Source organism: Podarcis tiliguerta, assembly GCF_965153285.1.
Source record: "Podarcis tiliguerta genome assembly, chromosome: 5".
Lineage (NCBI taxonomy): Eukaryota > Metazoa > Chordata > Lepidosauria > Squamata > Lacertidae > Podarcis > Podarcis tiliguerta.
Genome location: NC_139538.1, coordinates 66,831,920 through 66,851,614, shown reverse-complemented (window position 1 = coordinate 66,851,614; position 19,695 = coordinate 66,831,920). Strand labels below are relative to the sequence as shown.

General features: G+C 43.8%; 1 protein-coding gene across 1 annotated transcript in view; it reads right to left on the bottom strand.

The window, feature by feature from the left end:
• Positions 1-355: 355 nt before the first annotated feature.
• The window catches only part of MICU1 (mitochondrial calcium uptake 1), a 130,234-nt gene continuing 110,894 nt past the window's right edge, over positions 356-19,695 (bottom strand). The window contains exons 11-12 of the mRNA XM_083441417.1: positions 7,501-7,590; positions 356-1,587 (exon numbers count right to left, since the gene is read on the bottom strand). Of these exons, the coding sequence (XP_083297543.1) occupies positions 1,427-1,587; positions 7,501-7,590 (251 nt within the window). The 3' untranslated portion in view covers positions 356-1,426. The remainder of the gene's footprint in view (positions 1,588-7,500; positions 7,591-19,695) is intronic.

Below are 19,695 nucleotides of genomic sequence, written 5' to 3'. Positions count from 1 at the left end.
AAACGGCTTCTGAGCTTTTAAGCCCATTCCACTAGCAATTCTGGCTGGATCTTCAGTTTTGCAAATTTTTGATGAGTGGCGATACAAAGGCTAAATGCGGAAACAGGAGGCAAGGCTTTTAGTATTCCAGGGTTCCTCACATAGGAAGGCTCATCATCTTCCATCTTGCTCATGAAAATAGGGCTGTTGGCTGATGAGCCCAGAAAGCCGCCAGCTGCCTTAAATAGCCCTCCTCTCTTTTTGCATCTGGCAGCAAGGCAACTGTATTTTATAGACTGGCTGCTGATGGAAAGTCAAACCTGGTTAAATTCACAAAGCTTCCCGGAAAGAGAAAGATGACATAGGAAAGCCTGGCTGTTTGTTGGGAACCATTATAATTAAAGTAATATTTTACAAGCGCTCGAGAACTCTGTAAAAAAGCAGCTTTAAAACTATATTGGGGGGGGGGGACACAATTCACGATGAGCAAACACTCTCATTTAAAAGGGGGGGGGGAGATTATAAAGTGGGGCATATACATCGGAGTGCATGTACAAGTCGGGACGAAAGGATTGTGCAGAAAAGCCATAAATGCTTAGCCAAGCCTTTGAGCGTTTAAAAGAAAATGAAACAAGGGCTGTCCTGCTCTTGAGCTTCCATACTCTTCTCCTGCAGAGGATGCTGATAAAAGGCAAATACAGATGCAGAAACAGGCCTACCGTAGCAATCCCTCCCCCGCTCCACCCTTCCCTGGGCATATTTTGCCTTGGAACTCATGGGCACTGAAAAAAATAGTACCAGCTTTGACATTTATCACATATGTCAGGTTATAGTCCCCTTCCTGCACGTTCTCTTTAATAAAAAGCCCCACCATTTCAAAACAGCTTCAGGATCAGGACAAGATGAAGTGTTGAGTCAATCTGATGGGCATTTCTTGCCCCAGCAGTACTTAAAATTCTAGCCGCTGCTGATGCAAGCAGTATTGTTGCTGCTGCTTTGAAGCATCCTTGCTAAGCTGTTTTGCTGGAATGCAGGAGTTGGTTCGGGAGAGAGAGAAAGAAGCTGCAATGTCCAAAGCTAATTTTTCCGGTGGTCTGCTTAGCTTCCGTCCTGAGAGATTAAAATGAAAAGGAAAATATGGAAACTGTGCGGATGCATGGCGGGAAAGGGTGGGGAGGGGGCAAAGCGGTCGAGATAAATGCTGAAGGCAGAGTGCGCTCGCATTTCTGCTTAGGTATTTTTAAAGGAAAAGTTGCTGTTGTTAACAGTCTTTGCCAGAGTTTGTTTTTCAGTGCAGCAACGGAAGGAATGCTGTCATTCCATGGGAGGAGACCTTTGTCCACAGAACACCGAATGGGACGACGCCACTTATCCGGCCGAGGCAGCACAGCAGCATTCGTGATCCTCACATCTGTGTTGCATCTGGGTCATTTCTCCTGGCCCGTGGCTACTGCTTGGGCATGGCGAAATCCCACGCCGTCTCCTGAGCACATTTCCACATGGCCCTCATGAGACGTGTAAAGCCCATGTCTTTGGGCTTCTCCAAGCCCCTCATAAGTCTCTGCTTCATAATGGCAACAAACTCCTTGTTGCTTAGCTCTCCGTTCCCTGTTAGAAGAGGGGTGGGGTGGGGGAAATCAGTTAAGACAATTTTTAAAAATGCTTCAAAAACCTCAGAAGGCATCAGCCAAAGAGCTCTGGGAGTAGAATTACTTTACGGCTCACCTACATTGGTTGGCTCCAGACTGTGAGAGGGATTCAAGCACACATACTGGAAAATTTAGATTTGCAGAACTGAAGTGGATTAAAGCGCCCTCTCACCTTAGTGCAATAAATTCACTTTAAGAACAACAAGAACATTTATTTATTTATTTATTTTGCAGTTAGGAAAGCGAGAGACAAATGCATGATTAGCAGGAGAAGCATAAACACAGCGCAAACAAATGAGGACAAATGGTCATATGGTCTCCCTGCAACTGAATCAGAATGAATACTCTTGTTGGATTCAACTGTGATGCAACTCAGCTTGCTTTATGGCTGATGGGGTTTGCATGGAGAAAAGGTAGACAGAGAGAGGGGAACCTCCAAGCTTCCTAGACTCTCTTTGACCTAACCTGTGCTGAACTTCCTTCTGACGTTGATGCCTCATAGGTTTGCTGACCTCATTTCCTGCTCCTCTCCTTCTTCTTCATCCCACCATGAGAAAGGAGACACCTTGTGTCTCTCTGCTGAGATCAATGACCAAGCACGGTTGCTTTGCACCTCCAACTTAGTTGAACTAGGAACTCTTTTACTTGTATATCCTGTAATTAACTTAGCTTTCCTATTTTCAATGCTAAAAGTCTCAATGTGATTGTTTTGAAAGGTTAAGCATGATCCTCCAAGGCATTTCGGATTTCTGCTGATGCATATAAATTGTGTATGTTTTCAGGTTTTAGGCCCAGGGTATAAGCAGCTTCCCTAAGCATTGTACGAGATGAGGATAGGAAAACATAAGAAAGGCAGAACAAGTGCTTGACAGAGAATGGACACGATATTCTCTGTGTGTGCTTTGTTTAAGGAAATCAGGATGAATGCTCAATAAAGAGGTTGTCTGAAGGAGCCCGCTGACACTCATTAGCACCAGCCATTTATTACACTTTAACATGAATTTAATTGCACATCTTATTTGTGATGTTTGAACGAGCCACAGGGTGGGTGTAGCCCGTTCAAGCCTTCCTGGATTACAATGGAAGTTAAGTGTACACTGAAAGCTTTGAACACTAGCAGAAATTTCATTTTGACCCAGGGAAGCTGCCTGTCCTGTCTTCACCTTGTTGCCTTGACCTTCTGGGCTAAAAAGATGGATTTTCCTATTAGTTTATGTCTTTATTCTCTTATGAAGACGACACTTTTCGGCTGTTGTGCAAATGTGTCGTTCTTGTAAACCATAGGCGAAAGAGAGAGAAAAAGGAGGGAATGTCTATTTAGAAGAACGACAGAAGAAAACGCCAATTCTCTTATCTCAAGCCGTAGCCCAGAGACCATGTAGACGTATGAGATACAGGTGTCACAGGGTGATTCAAGGAGACTCCAACCCTTTAAAAACTACAAAGAACTCAGATTTCACAGGCACTTTAATCAAGGCAATTCCCTGTAGACATGGAAAAGATGTTATTCCACACAGCAGTTAAGGTGGAGCGAAGTTTTTGAAAGCTTATATAGCTCACTGTCCCCACCACAGGTAATTAAGCAGGTAATTACTGCATCAGAAGCCATGCCCAATTTACTCCCCTCTTCCTCATTTTCTAACTCCATTCAGAAGTGAAGATGCCATTTCTGACTAGGCTGAACTTGCCAGTAACTTAACTCACCTATGTCTCCATCTTAACTCTCCACAGAGCAAGGGATTACCCCCAAACACTCACAACGTAAGCCTTTTTCACGTATTATGAAAATGAGTTGTCACATGAAGTGGGGGGAAATGGGAATGAGTTTGTGCTAGCTCTGTGCTCCTCCCTCTGTGTGCCCAATAACAAGTTTGAAAATAACTTCTACTCTTCTATGAGTATGATTCAGTTTATGGCTTTTCAAAAGACAGCATGCTGAGCCACATATGGGCACATCTATTGTAGCATTTGCTGCCCACCAGAAGTTAACGGTTTCTGCACCCTTTTTGGACAAGTCCAGTTATTTGTTTTTACGGACAGAGCTGATTCACTGAGCCTGTAACTTAGTGCTGCTCTGCTATCTTAGCCAGATATAAACTCTGTTAGTAGTGCAGATCAATGTATATTCTCAGGGAAAGGTAAGCAGCTTTCCATTGCCAGTCTGATGCCTATGTCCTTTTAAATGTGTTTGTGGAAGGTTTGTTATTGTTTTTATTATGTACTGTGTATTCCCATTTTGTATTTTTATGTTGAGAGCTGCCCTGTGATCTTCGGATGAAGGGTGGTATACAAATTTTATAAATAATAATAATAAAGTAGCAATGATAATTTCAGCAGAATGAATCAGTAAACCAAATCTCACACACCTTGGTTTGGCAGACCTGCTATCGAGACCATTGGGCCATGCTCTGACAGCTTCCCCAAGATGTGTGTACTCACAGTACAAAGGAAAAAGTTTATCTTATTTCAGGTGCAGCAGAAAAACCGTTTTTATGGTATTATGGCCTAGGTGGGTTTCTACACAGCCAGTGTCAGGCAAGTTTTTATATCTGAGATTCCTTTTGTGTAAGCGGGTGGCGCTGTGGTCTAAACCACAGAGCCCAGGGCTTGCAGATCAGGAGGTTGGCGGTTTGAATCCCCGCAACAGGGTGAGCTTCCATTGCTCAGTCCCTGCTCCTGCCAACCTAGCAGTTTGAAAGCACAAAGTAGATAAATAGGTACCGCTCCGGCGGGAAGGTAAACGGCGTTTCTGTGTGCTGCTCTGGTTCTCCAGAAGCGGCTTAGTCATGCTGGCCAGATGACCTGGAAGCTATACACCGGCTCCCTCGGCCAATAAAGCGAGATGAGTGCCGCAACCCCAGAGTCATCCGTGACTGGACCTAATGGTCAGGGGTCCCTTTACCTTTAAGTTCTTTCTAGGCTTTTATTTGAACACTGGAATGGCTGGAAATAATGTTCTTTCACCTTAAGACCAAAATGTGACTGGGAAGGCAGTCTAAAATTAAGTTAAGGGGAGTTATTTCCAAAGCTTGGTGAAGAGGAGAGAAAGATGAAAGAAGAGTGAGAGAAGATGATCTTTGAGTTCTTTAGCCTTCCAAACATTACAAGCAGAAATACAGAAAAGGATGCTAAGCCAAGGAAAGGTACTGGAGGTGATTAAACCAGGCACAGTAATACGAGGAAGCATCATCTTGCATGTATATTACATTACCCTTGACCTGTTTGAACAAGGCTAGAATTCTTGTCTTGGACAGAGTTCCATAGATTGTTAATGCCTTGTCTGTAAGTTGATTGCCTGCTTAGATCTAGGCAGCATTTCCCTAGTCCTCAACCACAATGGGAACGCTGCCTGCTTCAGAAAAGGGCAAGGCTAATATACAAGGGTATTTTGGGAGGGAATGATAATTCTTAACATACAAAACAGGCATCCCTTTTGCCATTCCTTTCTGAAAATCCCTGCCTCTATAGAACTCCATCAAGCTGAACTTTCTAAACAAAAATAATTCTTTAGTTCAGTGCAAGCAGTCCTTTTCAGAACTGAGATAAAACCTTTAAAACTCAATTACTGGGAGTTGGGATTAAAGGCAACACACACACAATGAAACCGTGGGCTCTTTATGAAATCGTAATTTTCTTCTTCCTACAGCACCTATGTAAATGCATGCTATGGAGCGCTGCCTCTTGGACATGCAGGAACAAACAAGGTGAAAACAGGAGTCTGCAGGGGAGCTTTCAAATGAAAAGTGCCAACACAACAATGGTGACAGTTTATTAAAATGGAGGATGGGAAAGTGCAGAAGCTTTAGCAGGAGGGATACAACAGGCACCATGTGTTAATTTCAATCATCTCCAGGGCTGGGAATTTAAGGTTTACTTGCTGAAGATTGTAATGGGGAAGAGTCAATATTTCTCATTCTGAGAAGGGAAAGTCACCAACAAGACAAGACACATTATGCATTGCCTTTGACTGCTCCACTGCCTTTGAAATCCCACTCCAATTTCCTATCACTTTTGCAGGCATGTTTGCTTCCCCCAGATCTCTTGACAAGGAAAGAAGAGACAATTTGTGCCAGCTCTAATCCTGGTGCCTTTTGCTTATCACCTGGAGTCTCACCTAAGAGAGTTTCTGTCTCTTCCAAATTATTTCTTAGCAGCAAACGGTCCCCTTGCTCACTCTGCACATAAGTCAAGGAAGGCATGATGGAAAGGAGCAATTCAGAGACCATTCAAAGAAGCTCAGCCCTTTAGGATCAACTTTCAAATCACCTTCTGCAGCATCTCTTAAAACCTTAACTGCTCACTCAGTCCTCCTCTCAAGGTAGTTTCAACATAATCCGTTTATTCTATTTGGCCTGGGAATCCCAGACCTTTCTTGAAGATTTCAGCTTCTGTCACAGGGAAGCTAAGGCTACATCTCTCTTTCAAAAGATGATCCTCTCAAAAGGATCTTCCATCCCCTTGCCCTCAGCATACCTTCTCTGGCTTACAAACGTGGCAGAAGTAAGAAATAGCTCTGGATTCAGAAGCCAAAGAAAAATGTAAAAACTGTCATTGCTGGATCAGGTTAAAGGTACATCGCCTAAACCCACATGGTTAGACGAGTGATCCCTGGGCAAACTCTCTAGCAGGATGGCTGCAGCCACCTCATTTGTCCCGGTCCATAGTATACTACCTTTTGACATTGTCAACTATTATGCCTAATGGACACTGATGGACCTATGCAAAAATATGTCCCGACTTCTAATAAGCTATAGGAAATTGCCTAGAACCTCCTGGATGGCTCCCTGGAAGGTCCCATAAGCCTCCTTTTTAGTAATGGCTAGTGCACACAGGAACTGATGGAGAAGGCAGAGGGACCAACAGTAGCCAGCTTCTTCTAGTTTTGCTCCCATTCTCCTCCCTGCCACTTGCCTCCCTACAAGGGTGTCAGACTGGTGAATGTAAGTCTCCAGAGCTGTAGAAACGACTGTGTTACTTTGGACAATGGAGAGTTATTTCCCTGCTGTGTGAATTCCTTGGAAGGAAAGCACCCTTGACAAAGAGCAACAGTGAGACTGAGAAACCTGACAGCCAGTGTCACCCTCTGGACTAATTGTAAGTAAGTAAGTAAGCAGGCAGGTGGGGATTAGCTGAGGGTAGAATAAGGTTGGTGGGGCAGAGGTTGGTGGGACAGAGTCCCTCTACGGCTCTTTTGTGAGTGAGCATCCATTGCTTAAGAACGCACACACTGTAGGAGAGAAATACCTGGTAGGACCTGGGGCACCTCTCAGCCACGAAGTTTACTGGGTGAACTTGGACCAGTCACAGCAACTCAGCCTAACCTGCCTCACAGGGATGCTGTGAGGACAAAATGGGGGGGGGGGGAGTGTGGATGCCGCCTTGGGCTCCTTGGAGGTAAGGTGGGATATAAATATGATAAATAAATAAATATTAAGTGACTAAAGAATAAAAGTTAGTCTTGCCTGTTCATTTTTATGGGTCAACTATGCACAAATCATAGAGTTGGAAGGGACTCCAAGAGGCCAACATCCTGCAATCCAGGAATTTCAACCAAAGCATCCATGACTGCCACCCTATGTTTTTACGTTTGAAAACAAAAGCTACCAAAATATTACTATTTATTGTAATTCTATCCCATCTTTCTCCCCCAAGGAGCTCAAGGCAGCTGCCACACCTATTTTCTCTTCCCGACCTCCTTGTGACACCTTTCAGAAGAGGCCGAAAGACGGCAACTGCCCTTAAGCCACCTGCCTGTCAGCTTTATGGCTGAGCTTGGGTCTCCTCAGTTCTAGACCAAGAGGACTAACCGCTAGCCCCCAATGTGATAGAAAGAGAAGGGGAAGGGCTGTGTTTAAAATATAAAAGCACTCACCGTCACAGTCGAAGAGGGCAAACACCACATCGCACACGTGGTCTGACAGCTCCACTTTCGCCACAGTCTTGGCTACCTGCTGCATAGTGTCTGAAAGATTAATGAGAACAAAAGGAAAATCAGATGGCAATAAGGCAGAGGCGATGGGAAGAACGCCACCCGACCCTATTGATGTCTCTAGTTGTCTTACTGCTAATGACAGCAGTCAGGATTTTCTGTCCCCCAACCCCGACTTTGCCCTGAAGGGACGAGTCTTCTTCATACCCAATACAATTGGTAGTTGGAAAATGTGCTGAAACCAGCATGTAATTTCTCATCTAACTGCAGTGCTGAAGTCAATCACAGCAGATGCAGCCTGCCTGTCCTGCTGATGGGCATTTCGTTACAATCCATTGGACACGGCAGTGGAGAAATCAGGAGAGCGCTAGGAGGGTCCAGCAAAGGCAATGCATAGAGCTTCGAAATCTCAGAAATATGCAGGCAATCCACTCCCCGGCCGCCAACATGTTCAGCAGAGCATTGACGGCTTGCTCCCAGAAGCACAAAGCTCGCCAGGAGTCTTTGCCCTGTCAGGTAGCCTAACTGAATGGGTGGGAATGGTCCCTGAACAGCTCCCATTTGTCAGAATGGGGGCTGCAGAAGAGGAAATCTTGGTGGGCTGCACCCTGTGTTAACACATTCACAGCCCAGAGCCTGCCCCTAACAACTTTTTAAATATTTAGTGACCATAGATTAAGCAATATACCATAATCAAGACAAGCTAGATGAAACTTTGGGTCAAGGAGACGGAGAAAATGAAAAAGCCTAATTAATGATCAGTGAAGATACTCCTCTCCAAGGGTTTTGTCCAATGTTACTTCTACTCAGAGTAGACCTATTGAAATTACATTCATTTCAACAGGCTTGAGTTGAACTTCGTCGTACTCTAGTATTTATTGTGCACACACACACAAACCCATCTGTAGTTGAATTGCCTGGCTTCCTTTTTGAAATTCTAGTGGAGAGAATTCTGCCCCAAAACATCCATGGGATGCTAAAGAAAATGAGAAGTGAGAAGTGAAGCCCACTCAGTTCTTACTGGACCCCACGCAGGGAAAACAGAAGTGATCCCCAAGGAAATGACAGCACGCAACAAACAGGTTTCATAATGTTTGCTATGTGAAGCATTAGTGATAACTGGAGAGCCAAGATGCCCAAAGACATGTTGACAAACAAATTTGCCCACAATAAATGGAATGCATTTTATGACAAATATTGAGATTCATTAAAGATTTCACATGTCATTGATTAAAAACAGGCATCCAAAAAGCAAGATAGCATATCTAGGATGAAACTTGCATCTTCAGCTGCTCCGGCAGCTACTTGTTATCCACACTGCTGTTATCTATATAGCCCTATTCAGGCATTATTCTCTCATATGATTAATAACAAGTGAGGAGCCTGCAGCTGTCGGCCCCAACCCTGCTGTCACATCTCTTCACCCTTGTTGCCCAGGGGAAGGAATGGAGAGGGGAGACTGAGCCAGGCATATTTAAAATCCTGGGCAGTGATGGCTGATGCAGATTGGGACTGGTAAGGCAGAAAAAGCAGGGAGACCTGCAGTAGGCACAGCCAGAACTAATGAAAGGCAGAGCCAACTATGTTTATTTTTGTTCCCGTCCTCATCCCTGTTGATTTCTACTAGGAGGCCACGGAGAGGGAGGAGAAGGAGGAGGAAGTGCCACGCCATGGACTGGCTGTATATGGGGCAGCTCAGTTGGAAAGCTCAGCCCCAAGTTGATTACAGAAACTGAAGAAACTAAAACTAGTTTCTTATAACAATGGAAAAGATCCACTGTCACATAATCTCTAGGACAATCTCTTCAGAAATGCCAATTCTGTCCCTTTGCCCTTTTCTACCCACCTTCTCCTTTTGCTCTCCTATCTATGATTGCTCTCATTAGTTTCCTTCGACCCACACCTGTGCTAAGGAGGACGTGAGGCCAGCAGCAGAAATGCTGTTTCTCAGCAGATTTCATCACGACGAAAAGCAAAACCCTGCAGTGCCAGCCATGACCTAGCCCCCTTTGGTTTCTTCATCTTCAGTGGAGGAAAGCAGGCCAATTTCTTCCATGAGCTTAATAACCTGAAGAAGGGCTCCCTTGGTTGGCAACTTGCTGATTAGCATAATGGAAACTCCAGAGCTGCCAAGAGCATCAATACTCATGCTTAAAAGCACAGCCGCTGAAGAAAAATAACCAGTCTCACAGGCACATTGGTGGTTTTATCTGTGTCCCGTTTTCAGGGTCAATGAGCTAATTCATTTGCAATTCCTCTCCTGCTGCGTCCTCCAGGTAAGCCACTCAGTATCGCAGGGTTTCTAACTTTTATTGCAGGGTTGAGAAATCTGTGGTCCTCCAAATGTTCATAGGACTACAACTCCCATGACCACTGGCCTTGCTGAATGGGGATGATGGGAGTTGTAGTCCACCAATATCTGGCGGGCCAAAGGTTAGCCATTCCTGCTTGTTTGTTTACATCTGGTCTAGATTCACATTCACTGGAATCATATACATTCCGAGACCAGACATGTACCAACGACAAAATTATACAACCATTGCCAACTGACGATATAGAGTCTGGTCTCATCTACATATAGATGGAGCCTCACTCAAATTGCAACAAAACACACAGAGTGAGCATACTGAATTGCAACTTCCTTTTAAAATGTTTAATAGCACTTTTACCTTTCTCAGAAAAAGCAATTAAAACACAGACACATTAAAAAAACTGAACGTTATGCTTTACCACCACAGCCACCCAACCCTTTGGTCAGTTTCAAAACCAAGGCAGTTGCATAACCAGTGTGTGTGACCCTGGGGGTCTGTGCCCCTCTTTTACACCCACAAATGTACCACCATTACATCACAGCCTTGTTTAAAGGCAAAACAAGATGCAACCTCTATGGCACACCTTTTCTACTTTGTACAGGAAAGAGATGGAGGGACACAAAACTCTGGAGGTTGCAGCTTCTTCTTCAACATGTGCTGCACTTTCTCAAACATTTTTAGGCGCAGTAAATTCTGGGCACGTGTCTGCGTATTTCAAACACAAGGCAAGATGCAGTCCTGATAAAAAACCAACTTTACGCAGTTTGGATTTGATATCCCGCCTTTCACTCCCTTTAAGGAGTCTCAAAGCGGCTAACATTCTCCTTTCCCTTCCTCCCCCACAACAAACACTCTGTGAAGTGAGTGGGGCTGAGAGACTTCAAAGAAGTGTGACTGGCCCAAGGTCACCCAGCAGCTGAATGTGGAGGAGCGGAGACACGAACCCGGTTCCCCAGATTACGAGACTACCGCTCTTAACCACTACACCACACTGGCTCTCCTCTGCACTTTGTCATGGCTCAGAAAATGCCAAGCCATTTGGTGGCAGATCACACCCTTTGTGTACCAAAGGTCTCAGGTTCAAGCCCTGTTATCTTCTAGCTGCAAAAAGGTCTGTGCAGCAAATGATGAGAAAGACTTCTGCAAGCAAGCTGCCACTCCGCATGGGAAAATTAGACTAGATGCATTGCCGCCTGCCTGGATGTGGCCCGCAGCCAATGCCCAGTCAGGCAGCAAGGTACTGCCCCTCCAGTGGAGTCTCTGATTGGCCCATTTAATGTTGACTTTCTGGTGGGGAATTCCACCCCATATTTCTGCTCCCCAAATGGCTCGCAAACATGTAGGCTTCTGCTGGTGGGGACGGTGGAAAGGGCCAAGGTCAGCAACACCTGAGAAGGGTGAGCAGCCATTCTGGGATAAAAACAGCTTCCTATGATTTTTATTCCCTACATAAAAAGCAATAAAACCCAAGAGGCATTCATAACTGTGCTTTACTTGCTGCACTGTGATCTGTTTGTTTTTGACCTTCAGAGAAATAAGAGTATTCCTGCTTTAAATCTTCCACCCCTTAGGCCCCTTTATGTACAATTGCAGACGAAGAAGAAACTCCATTGGGCGCTCCTTGCATTTTACAGGCTCTGTATCATGCACTGATGTATTTGTGAATGCTCAGGAGTGGGCAGGGTGTATGACAAAACATATTCTGTGAAGGAGGAAGGGGGGGAAAAGCTTAATTTCCAAGCAATTTCTGCAGAAATTCTAGCTCAATTGGGCTAAACAATTCTGAATCAGTCTTTTGCCAAGTGAACAGCAGGGAAACCTCATTATGTGTAACCAACGCTCACATGGAGACACATGGCAAATTATGCTGCATCACTCGAGGTTTCAAGGCGAAAACAAGTATAGATACGTCAAGAGGAAACGCCAAGTCCATTTACAGCTTGCCAGCGTTTTAAGCTATTAAAAATTATAAAACATGCACACTTGACCTATCTGAAAACATGTCTTTCTTTCCAATGCTCCCTTAGGCACAAACCACACTTGGGTAGATGCAAGGCATTTGACTTTATAATGAACTGTAATTCAAGCTAATGGATGCACCGGATGAAGGCAATTCAGCCCTAGAAAGAGGGCTCCGCGATTGCCTATTGTGACACAGAACATTTGTACGCACCTTAAACACCCATGAATCATAATTAAATTAGGGCAGCCAAGTTGGTTTCTCCTCCCTACATTTATAAGGTAGTCAGAGCAGATTAATCCCAGGGTTCTTGCATATATTGCCACATAGTCCTGAGTGTTAGTCAGGTTTCACCTTCCCATTTAAGTTGATAAGGACATGCCAACAACAGACAGAAACAGTGAAGGTGTTGGTGTTCTTTATGCTCCAATCCTCCTTTCCAAAGTGCCTCTGGAGTAATGAACAAAAACAGTTTGTTACTGTCCTGAAGCCTAATGAATCTGAGACCCAAGATGACACAAAACAGATGGGGCAAGCACACCTCTGCATAATGTTGTTGATGATCCTGTATTCACAGATAATCACTTTGCCAGAGACTTGTGACCACTCCTCTTGGGATGGCTTTCAAGCTCCACATTTTGCAAGTATCCTCTGTACCAGCTAGCAATGTCTAGGACATGCGTTTTGGGTTATTGACGTGTTATTTAAAGCAGCCCATATGCATACCAGTCAATTTCTGATCTAGCATCAGGAAACAATAAATTAACTGGTATATTTTGCCCAGGATCTAAAGAGCAATGGGCTTTTACTGCCATATAGCACTGACCTTTTTCTTTGAGCAGCTGACTTCCATGTCTCAAACTGTACTCAAAACTCCTCAGTTTTGAAGGGGTTTGTCATGTAGCATAAATAAGGCAGAAAAACAAGCCTGAACCCTGCTGGGCTCATAGAATGAAACACATGGTTTTGGGGAGCCTATCAAATCTCCAATATAGCTCAAGCTATAAAATGCAGTGTGCATTATACCCATGTACACAACAGTGCTAGTGCGGTATAGTAGCTAAGAGTGCCAGACTAGGGGGGGGGGCAGGAAGAAGATCAAGGTTCAAATTCCTCTTAGCTATGAGGCTCACTAGGTGACCCTGGACCAGCCACTCACTCTCAGCCTACTCCACAAGGTAGTTGCTAGCCTAAAATTGGTGAAGGGCAATTGACGATTATACTGCCTCTACCTCCTTAAAGGAAAGGTAGGATACAAATGGAGTAAATAAATAAGTAGGCCTTATCCATCACCTAAAGCATTTCACAATCCTTCCTCAGCTAGTGTAAACTTTTCCTTTGAAACTAGGGCTGGGCGATATTTGGTTTTCAAATCAAATATATCAGCAGCTAAATACAATGATATGCTGCTATATCACAACTTCTGACAGGAATGTATCTTGGCTGCTGCTTCTTCCCCCTGTTAGGAGAGGAAGAAGAAGTCAAGCTTCATCACCCAACTCTACAAAGCCCTAATACACACAAGTTGGAGGGACATTGGGGCTTCGGGGTGGGAAACCTTCTGCCCCTCATCTGAGCAAGCTCCCACACCCTTCTGGCTCATGCAAGCTGGAGGGGCATGGGGCTTCCTCACAGGTGCAGGCAGGCATCTGCAGGCAATTTGAACTTGTGCAATTTATAGCCAGCTAAAATGATCTGAAACCGGTATCGTGATCGGAATGTCATACTGGTTTCAGATAATTTATCAATATAGCGTCCAGCTCTATTTAGCACAGCATTTTGTTCTGCCCACATAACTACAAACAAAAAGCAGCATAAGTGGACTTTTCCTCTTGGCCTGGGGGGGATCAGCCTTGCTCCTGTTGATCCTCCCTCCCTCGTCCTTTCCTACACTCCTCCAAAGTGATTTAAATTCACACTCCCGCGGAGTTACAACCAGGTCAGAAGCAAATAGAAAAACCGTATGTGTTCTGGCTACTGCAGATTTTGCAGAAGGTTAATAAAAATTACAAGAGTCCTGCAAACTGGGTCACTGTGTTCGCTGAACGCTCTTGCTAGGCTGCCCTGGGAAGAGCTATTAAGCTTTTGTTCACATGAAGGCTTTTATAATTAATTAAAAGCTAACATGTTTTCAACTAACCCATGCTAATGAGCTTTCTTCGAGATGTTCAAACAGAAGCCAGCATTCCAGGTGAGCCAATCTGGGGCACGTCCTCAAAGGCATTAACAAGCATGGAGCTTGCTGTTCACTAGGCCAAGTGTTCGCAGTTTACATCTTTCCTTTGCTTGTGGCAAAGGCAGCATCAGCATTGATATGGCTACAGTAACTGCAGAACATTTTCAGATCTGCTGACTGCAAAACGCCAAAGCAGGAGACTTGGGGCTAAATTGGGCACGTGCAATTTTGCCTACAAAGAGATTCTGGTACCATCTATCACACAGTGATCTAAGGACCTCACTGCCCTAGCTACATTGACCACATTTCATGTAGACATCATTTTTTCCTGGATACCTATTTGGACATTTGGAGGGCTTATATGAACATATGCTTAACTTAAGATATACGGATGGTTATTGCATCCTTAACGTGAACTGGCGGCAGTAACTTCTGATCTATCTAGGTATCTCTTGCGGAGCTTGTAAAAAAAGAAAAGATGGCCAGGATCTGTTGGAAAGGATCTAGATATCTGTGGGGAAATTCAGAACGAAGCTTAGGTTTAGCAAAATTATCCTAGCTGCAAATGAACACAGGTGTTGCAAGGGTTGCAGAGGACCTAAACTGATATTGTATATTACCAGACCCTCAAAGTGTCCCTCTTTTCCAGGGACGTCCCTGATTTAGAGAAGCCATCCCGGTTTCTCATTTGATATCGGAATGTCCCATTTTTCCTTATAATGTCCCCATTTTCATTAGAGAAACATTGGAGGGTATGGAGTCATCCAACCCCCAAGCTATCTGAAGGCAATCCTGTATAGGGAAGTTTTAAAAAAGTTTGATGTTTTAATATATGTTGGAAGCTGCCCAGAGTGGCTGGGGCAACCCAGAAAGATGTGTGGGGTATCCAATCCTCTGCCAATTAAGTTTGTTCCATTATGAGGATGGGGAGGTGTGGCGGAGAGAGATGGAAATGAGAAACCATCTGCAAAAGCACCCCGAGAACACCCAGGGATTGAGGAATTATGAAGGATGCTTTAGTAGGCCCAGTTTTCTGCTGGTCAAAAAACAAACACATTCTAAGGTCTCTAGTGGACAAACAAAACCAGCAACGAAATTTAATGTTGAAATAAAGAGTTGAGGCAGCAGCCCTTGGAGCATTTCCATGTTATTGCTTTTGAAGCAAAGCCCTTTCTAGTTATGTCAAGGGTGATATATTCTGGACCATTTTTCTTTACAGACAGACACACACCCAAAGGGAGGAGGTGTGTGTTGAAGCTGATTGAAATAACTCCAAAAAGCCTGAATGATGATTTCAGCCTACTCTAAAAAGAGGTTAATGAATCTCCTGGCCACAAAAAGATATTTGGGTGGTTCAAAGGGACATTTGTATAACAGAAAACAATCAGTTACCCAATGCATTTCGTGCAGTTCTGTATAACATTTCTGAATGATTGAAGAGAATTTCATATCCTCTCCCCCATCCCCTGAGACTGCTCACTTTATTCAAACATTTTACGAAGCATGACTTGCATACAGAGGGAAGAGATTAGCCCAGATATTCTGGGTGCAAACATCTTTAATCAAATATTCTGTCTGAACTCTTATTATCAAGATAGATACAAAACAAAACTCAACTAAGCAAGTGGCGGTGGGACATATCAGTGCCTACAATACCTGAGAAAGGCCTCAACAAAAGTATGTTCAGACTTCATTCAGAAACAGATTATACTTCAAACAACCCAAAGATCAACAGAGTGAAAATTCAGATGTTAAACTGTATATTTCTGTCAACATATGTGATATAATATACCACATTAAAATCACTTTTGGATAACTTTAGGTCAGGAGTTAGGTAAATTGTGGGCCTTCAGATGTTGGATTCCCATGAGCCCCAGCCAGCTTAGCTAATGGTGAGGGATGATGGGAGTTGTCAGCCAACAACATTTGGAGGAGCACAGCTTTCCCACTCCCACTTTAGCTCTTCTCCATCACCAGACATAGGATGGCTCATAAAACTTAGGAGTCAACTACCTCAGCTCAGCAGGACTTCAGCCCAAGAAGTCCTGGAGGACAGAACAATGGCTCTTGCTATATAATATACGCTTTCCTTTGACCCATCGCTTGCTGCTTATTACCCAGTGTAGTTGCCCGAGTTAAGACACCAACTTAGTGAAAAGCAAGCGCAAACTTATCTCTAATTTGGTCGTCCTTCATAGCCTCTCCCCCATTAATATGATCGGCTCTGTACTCTGCCTGAGGAGCCAAGCCTGTGTTGCTGAGCTGGAGCATCATCATTAGGGCTGCTCTGCCAATATTCAGGGAGTACAATTATATAGGACAAGAGTTTTGGAAGGGCACAGAGGAAGAACCCAATGGGCCACATCCTAAGACATCAAAGTGCCACGGCTGCCTCAGTGCTCGTGCAATGCTGAGACAGCAAAACACTTCTATTCAGAGGTCAGAAGAACTTTTAGGACTCTGAACCATTCTTTCCTAATTCCCAAGGACAGAAGGTCACTTGGGCTACCATGACTTGCCCACATTTGTGCCATGCAATGTTAAGTTAACTCAATACCGTACAATCAAGCTGTACATTATTTGGTATAGAAGAATGAAAGCATAAAATTTCAGTAATTATTACCCACACTTGTTCTGCTGTGGTTTCATTTTCCCTCCTCAAATGTTGCATATGCTGCCTGATTTATCCTTGCCTTTAGCCAATGTGAGCCTATTTGCTTTTCACGGTCCTGGTTTTTATAGCTTTAATTAGAACTCTTACCTTAGTCAATTATAACTGCCTGTCTTCCTAATCCAACAACAGAGTATTACCTTTGCTTGCTTTTGATATTTTTTAATTGATGCACTTCTCTGCTTAGCTCTAAGGCTCATATCAATCCTTCCAGCCTTTCCCAAGTTTCATTCAAATGCAGATATATATTTTTTTGCCTATTTTCTTACCCAGTCTATTTATGCTTTTCTGAAAGATTTGTTATTTTATTTTTTCCTGAACGGTGATAATGAATCCCTCAGCAATTTGATTCTTCTCTTTGTGCACGCTCACTAAATCATGCAACATTCTTGATGGCAAAGATAACATTCAAGGGAGCCCTGAGACAGACAGATGGGCTTTCAGGATTTATGAAACAAAATCAAGTTTCTCTAGAGGAAGTTCCCTCATAAAACAAACATGTTCACATTCAAGGTTTCCTAAGTACAGCATCGATCTTTTCATATCAAAGCCAGCTTGAATCTTAAGCCATTTCTAAAGCCTGTATTTTTAGAACTTACCTTCCATCACTGACTAAAACATTTGTCAACATGTGTAGCAGCTTATTTTACATCAGCAAGCGCTGAGAATCGACACACACTGCCTTCAAATTCTTATTGTCTCTTTGAAGCTAGTGCTTCAAATCCACTGTATGCACAGTTCTCCACATATCAAAGGGCCCTAGAAGATTCTAGTTAGATCTTATGCTTTTATCATCAAAAACTGCAAAATGTAAAAGCTGCTGATCACAATAAGGTTTTATCTATCAGGGTCAGGAGGGAGTAGTAGTGCAATGCCCTGGGAATGAATTGGCAATGCTGTTACTTTCTCCAGCCCAGTAACATATAGTCATCCTTCCTGTGTGACCTTTTCAGATCTACCGTATTTTTCGCTCCATAGGGCGCACCGGACCATAGGGCGCACCTAGTTTTTATGGGGGGAAATAAAGAAAAGAAAATTTATTCCCCCCCCCCCAGCCCCAAAGAGCAAAGAAGCCAAGACAGCGAGCGGGATCCATCCCGTTGGCTGTCTTGGCTTCCTCTTTAGTCACACGCAACCTCTCCAGCCGGGAGAGGCTGCGCGCAGCTTTGGCAGAAGCCAAATCCCACTCACTGTCTTGGCTTCGTTTTTAGCCGCGGGGCTGGGGCGGGGGAAGCCCGAGCTTCCCCAGCCCCCAGAACAGGTCCAGGAGCGGTGGCAAGATTGCGCGCAACCTCGCCGCCGCTCTCGGAGCTTGCAGGGGCTGGGGACGGGGCGGGGGAAGCCTGAGCTTCCCCCAACCCCAGCCCCCAGAACAGGCAGCTATCCGCAAGCCTTTCGAGCACAGCGGGAACTCCTGCCAGGCTCTGAAAGCTTGCGGATAGCTGCCTGAAGCTTGGAGAACGAGAGGGGTCGGTGCGCACCGACCCCTCTCGCTCTCCAGGCTTCAGTGAAAGCCTGAATCCGCTCCATAGGATGCACACACATTTCCTCTTCATTTTTGGAGGGGGGAAAAGTGCGTCCTAAAGAGCGAAAAATACGGTAAGTGTGGCTTACAGTACCATTCTCACCAGTGAGGCTTTCTTGTCACCTTGCAAGCAGAGAGACTAAGGAGGCAGAGAAACGGCTTTAGCCATGATTTGCAAACCTGCTCCAAACTATGGGTTAACATTCTGGTTTTCAGCCCATCCCAGACTATGGTTTAGGAATTCAAAATATTGCATAAAAAAACCTATTGTTAAGTAATGCATCTATATAGGTCCTAGTTAGCCTTGGGCAAATAGTCCCTTCTTACACCAACAAAGATATTTGTTATGAGGATAAAAAGTCCTCATTAGATTCTTGGAGAAGGGTGAGATACAAAAGTGGTAAATAATTGAGTTTGACATAGGATGCAGACTTTAGAATTTCTTCGGTAGCAACACTGTTTTTCTTGATGCTGCTTCAGGGGAGAAAAGAAATCTCTTAATTTATAAAGAAAAATACACTCTGGCAGATGACACACTTATCACTTTAAAATTGTGAGTCTTGGTGCAGCTCTTTGCAGAACTGGATGCCAGAGGTTAAACAGTCAAAACAACATGGCCTGATTTGTCATGCTGCTGGGCAGCCACATAGCTAAATGCGTTTGACAAACTTAACTTGCAACCAGAAGACCAGAAAGTTAATCAGGATTTTCAAGTTTTTCAATGTGCTTAATTTGACAGTAATATTTAGATGTTTGTGGGACAGTTCGGGATTTTGAAATCAGCCCATTATTCCATGAATTTCTGCTCCGGACACACTCAAGTCTAAAAGAGAGAGACTATTGGGGAAAAGAGAACTGTTTAGTGCCGAGTCAAATTTTTGTTCAATTTTGTGCAATTTCCATATCAAATGCTGCTCTTTTGATAAGGCAGGACTGAAAATATTATCTGCCAAAAAGAAGCAAAAAAACAGGGACACCTTACGTTCACCCTATGCCAAAAGTGGTTCCAGTAGTTTTGGCTGAGCCATAGCATGTGATTGTGCAAAGTTAACATAAATGTATTCCGCCCTGTGGAATGCCCTCCCATCAGATGTCAAGGAAATAAACAACTATTTGACTTTTAGAAGACATCTGAAGATAGAACTGTTTTGGGAAGTTTTTAATGTTTGATGTTTTGTTGCATCATCATCATCATCATCATTATTATTATTATTATTTTGGGAGCTGCCCAGAGTGGCTGGGGAAACCCAACCAGATGGGCAGGGTATAAATAAATTATTATTATTATTATCATCATCATCATCATCATCAGAAAGTTACAGCTGATCTTATTTCAAAAGACCTGAGGTAAATATAGCTTTGTCCTCCTCTTTTTCAACCATAGTAATTGACTCCAGGGTGGGGAACAAAATGAAGAATTCTTACCAGCAGAGATAATTTTCAGTTTCCCAAGAAAAAAATTAATTAGCAAGAAGCTCCTTCAAGGTCACTGAT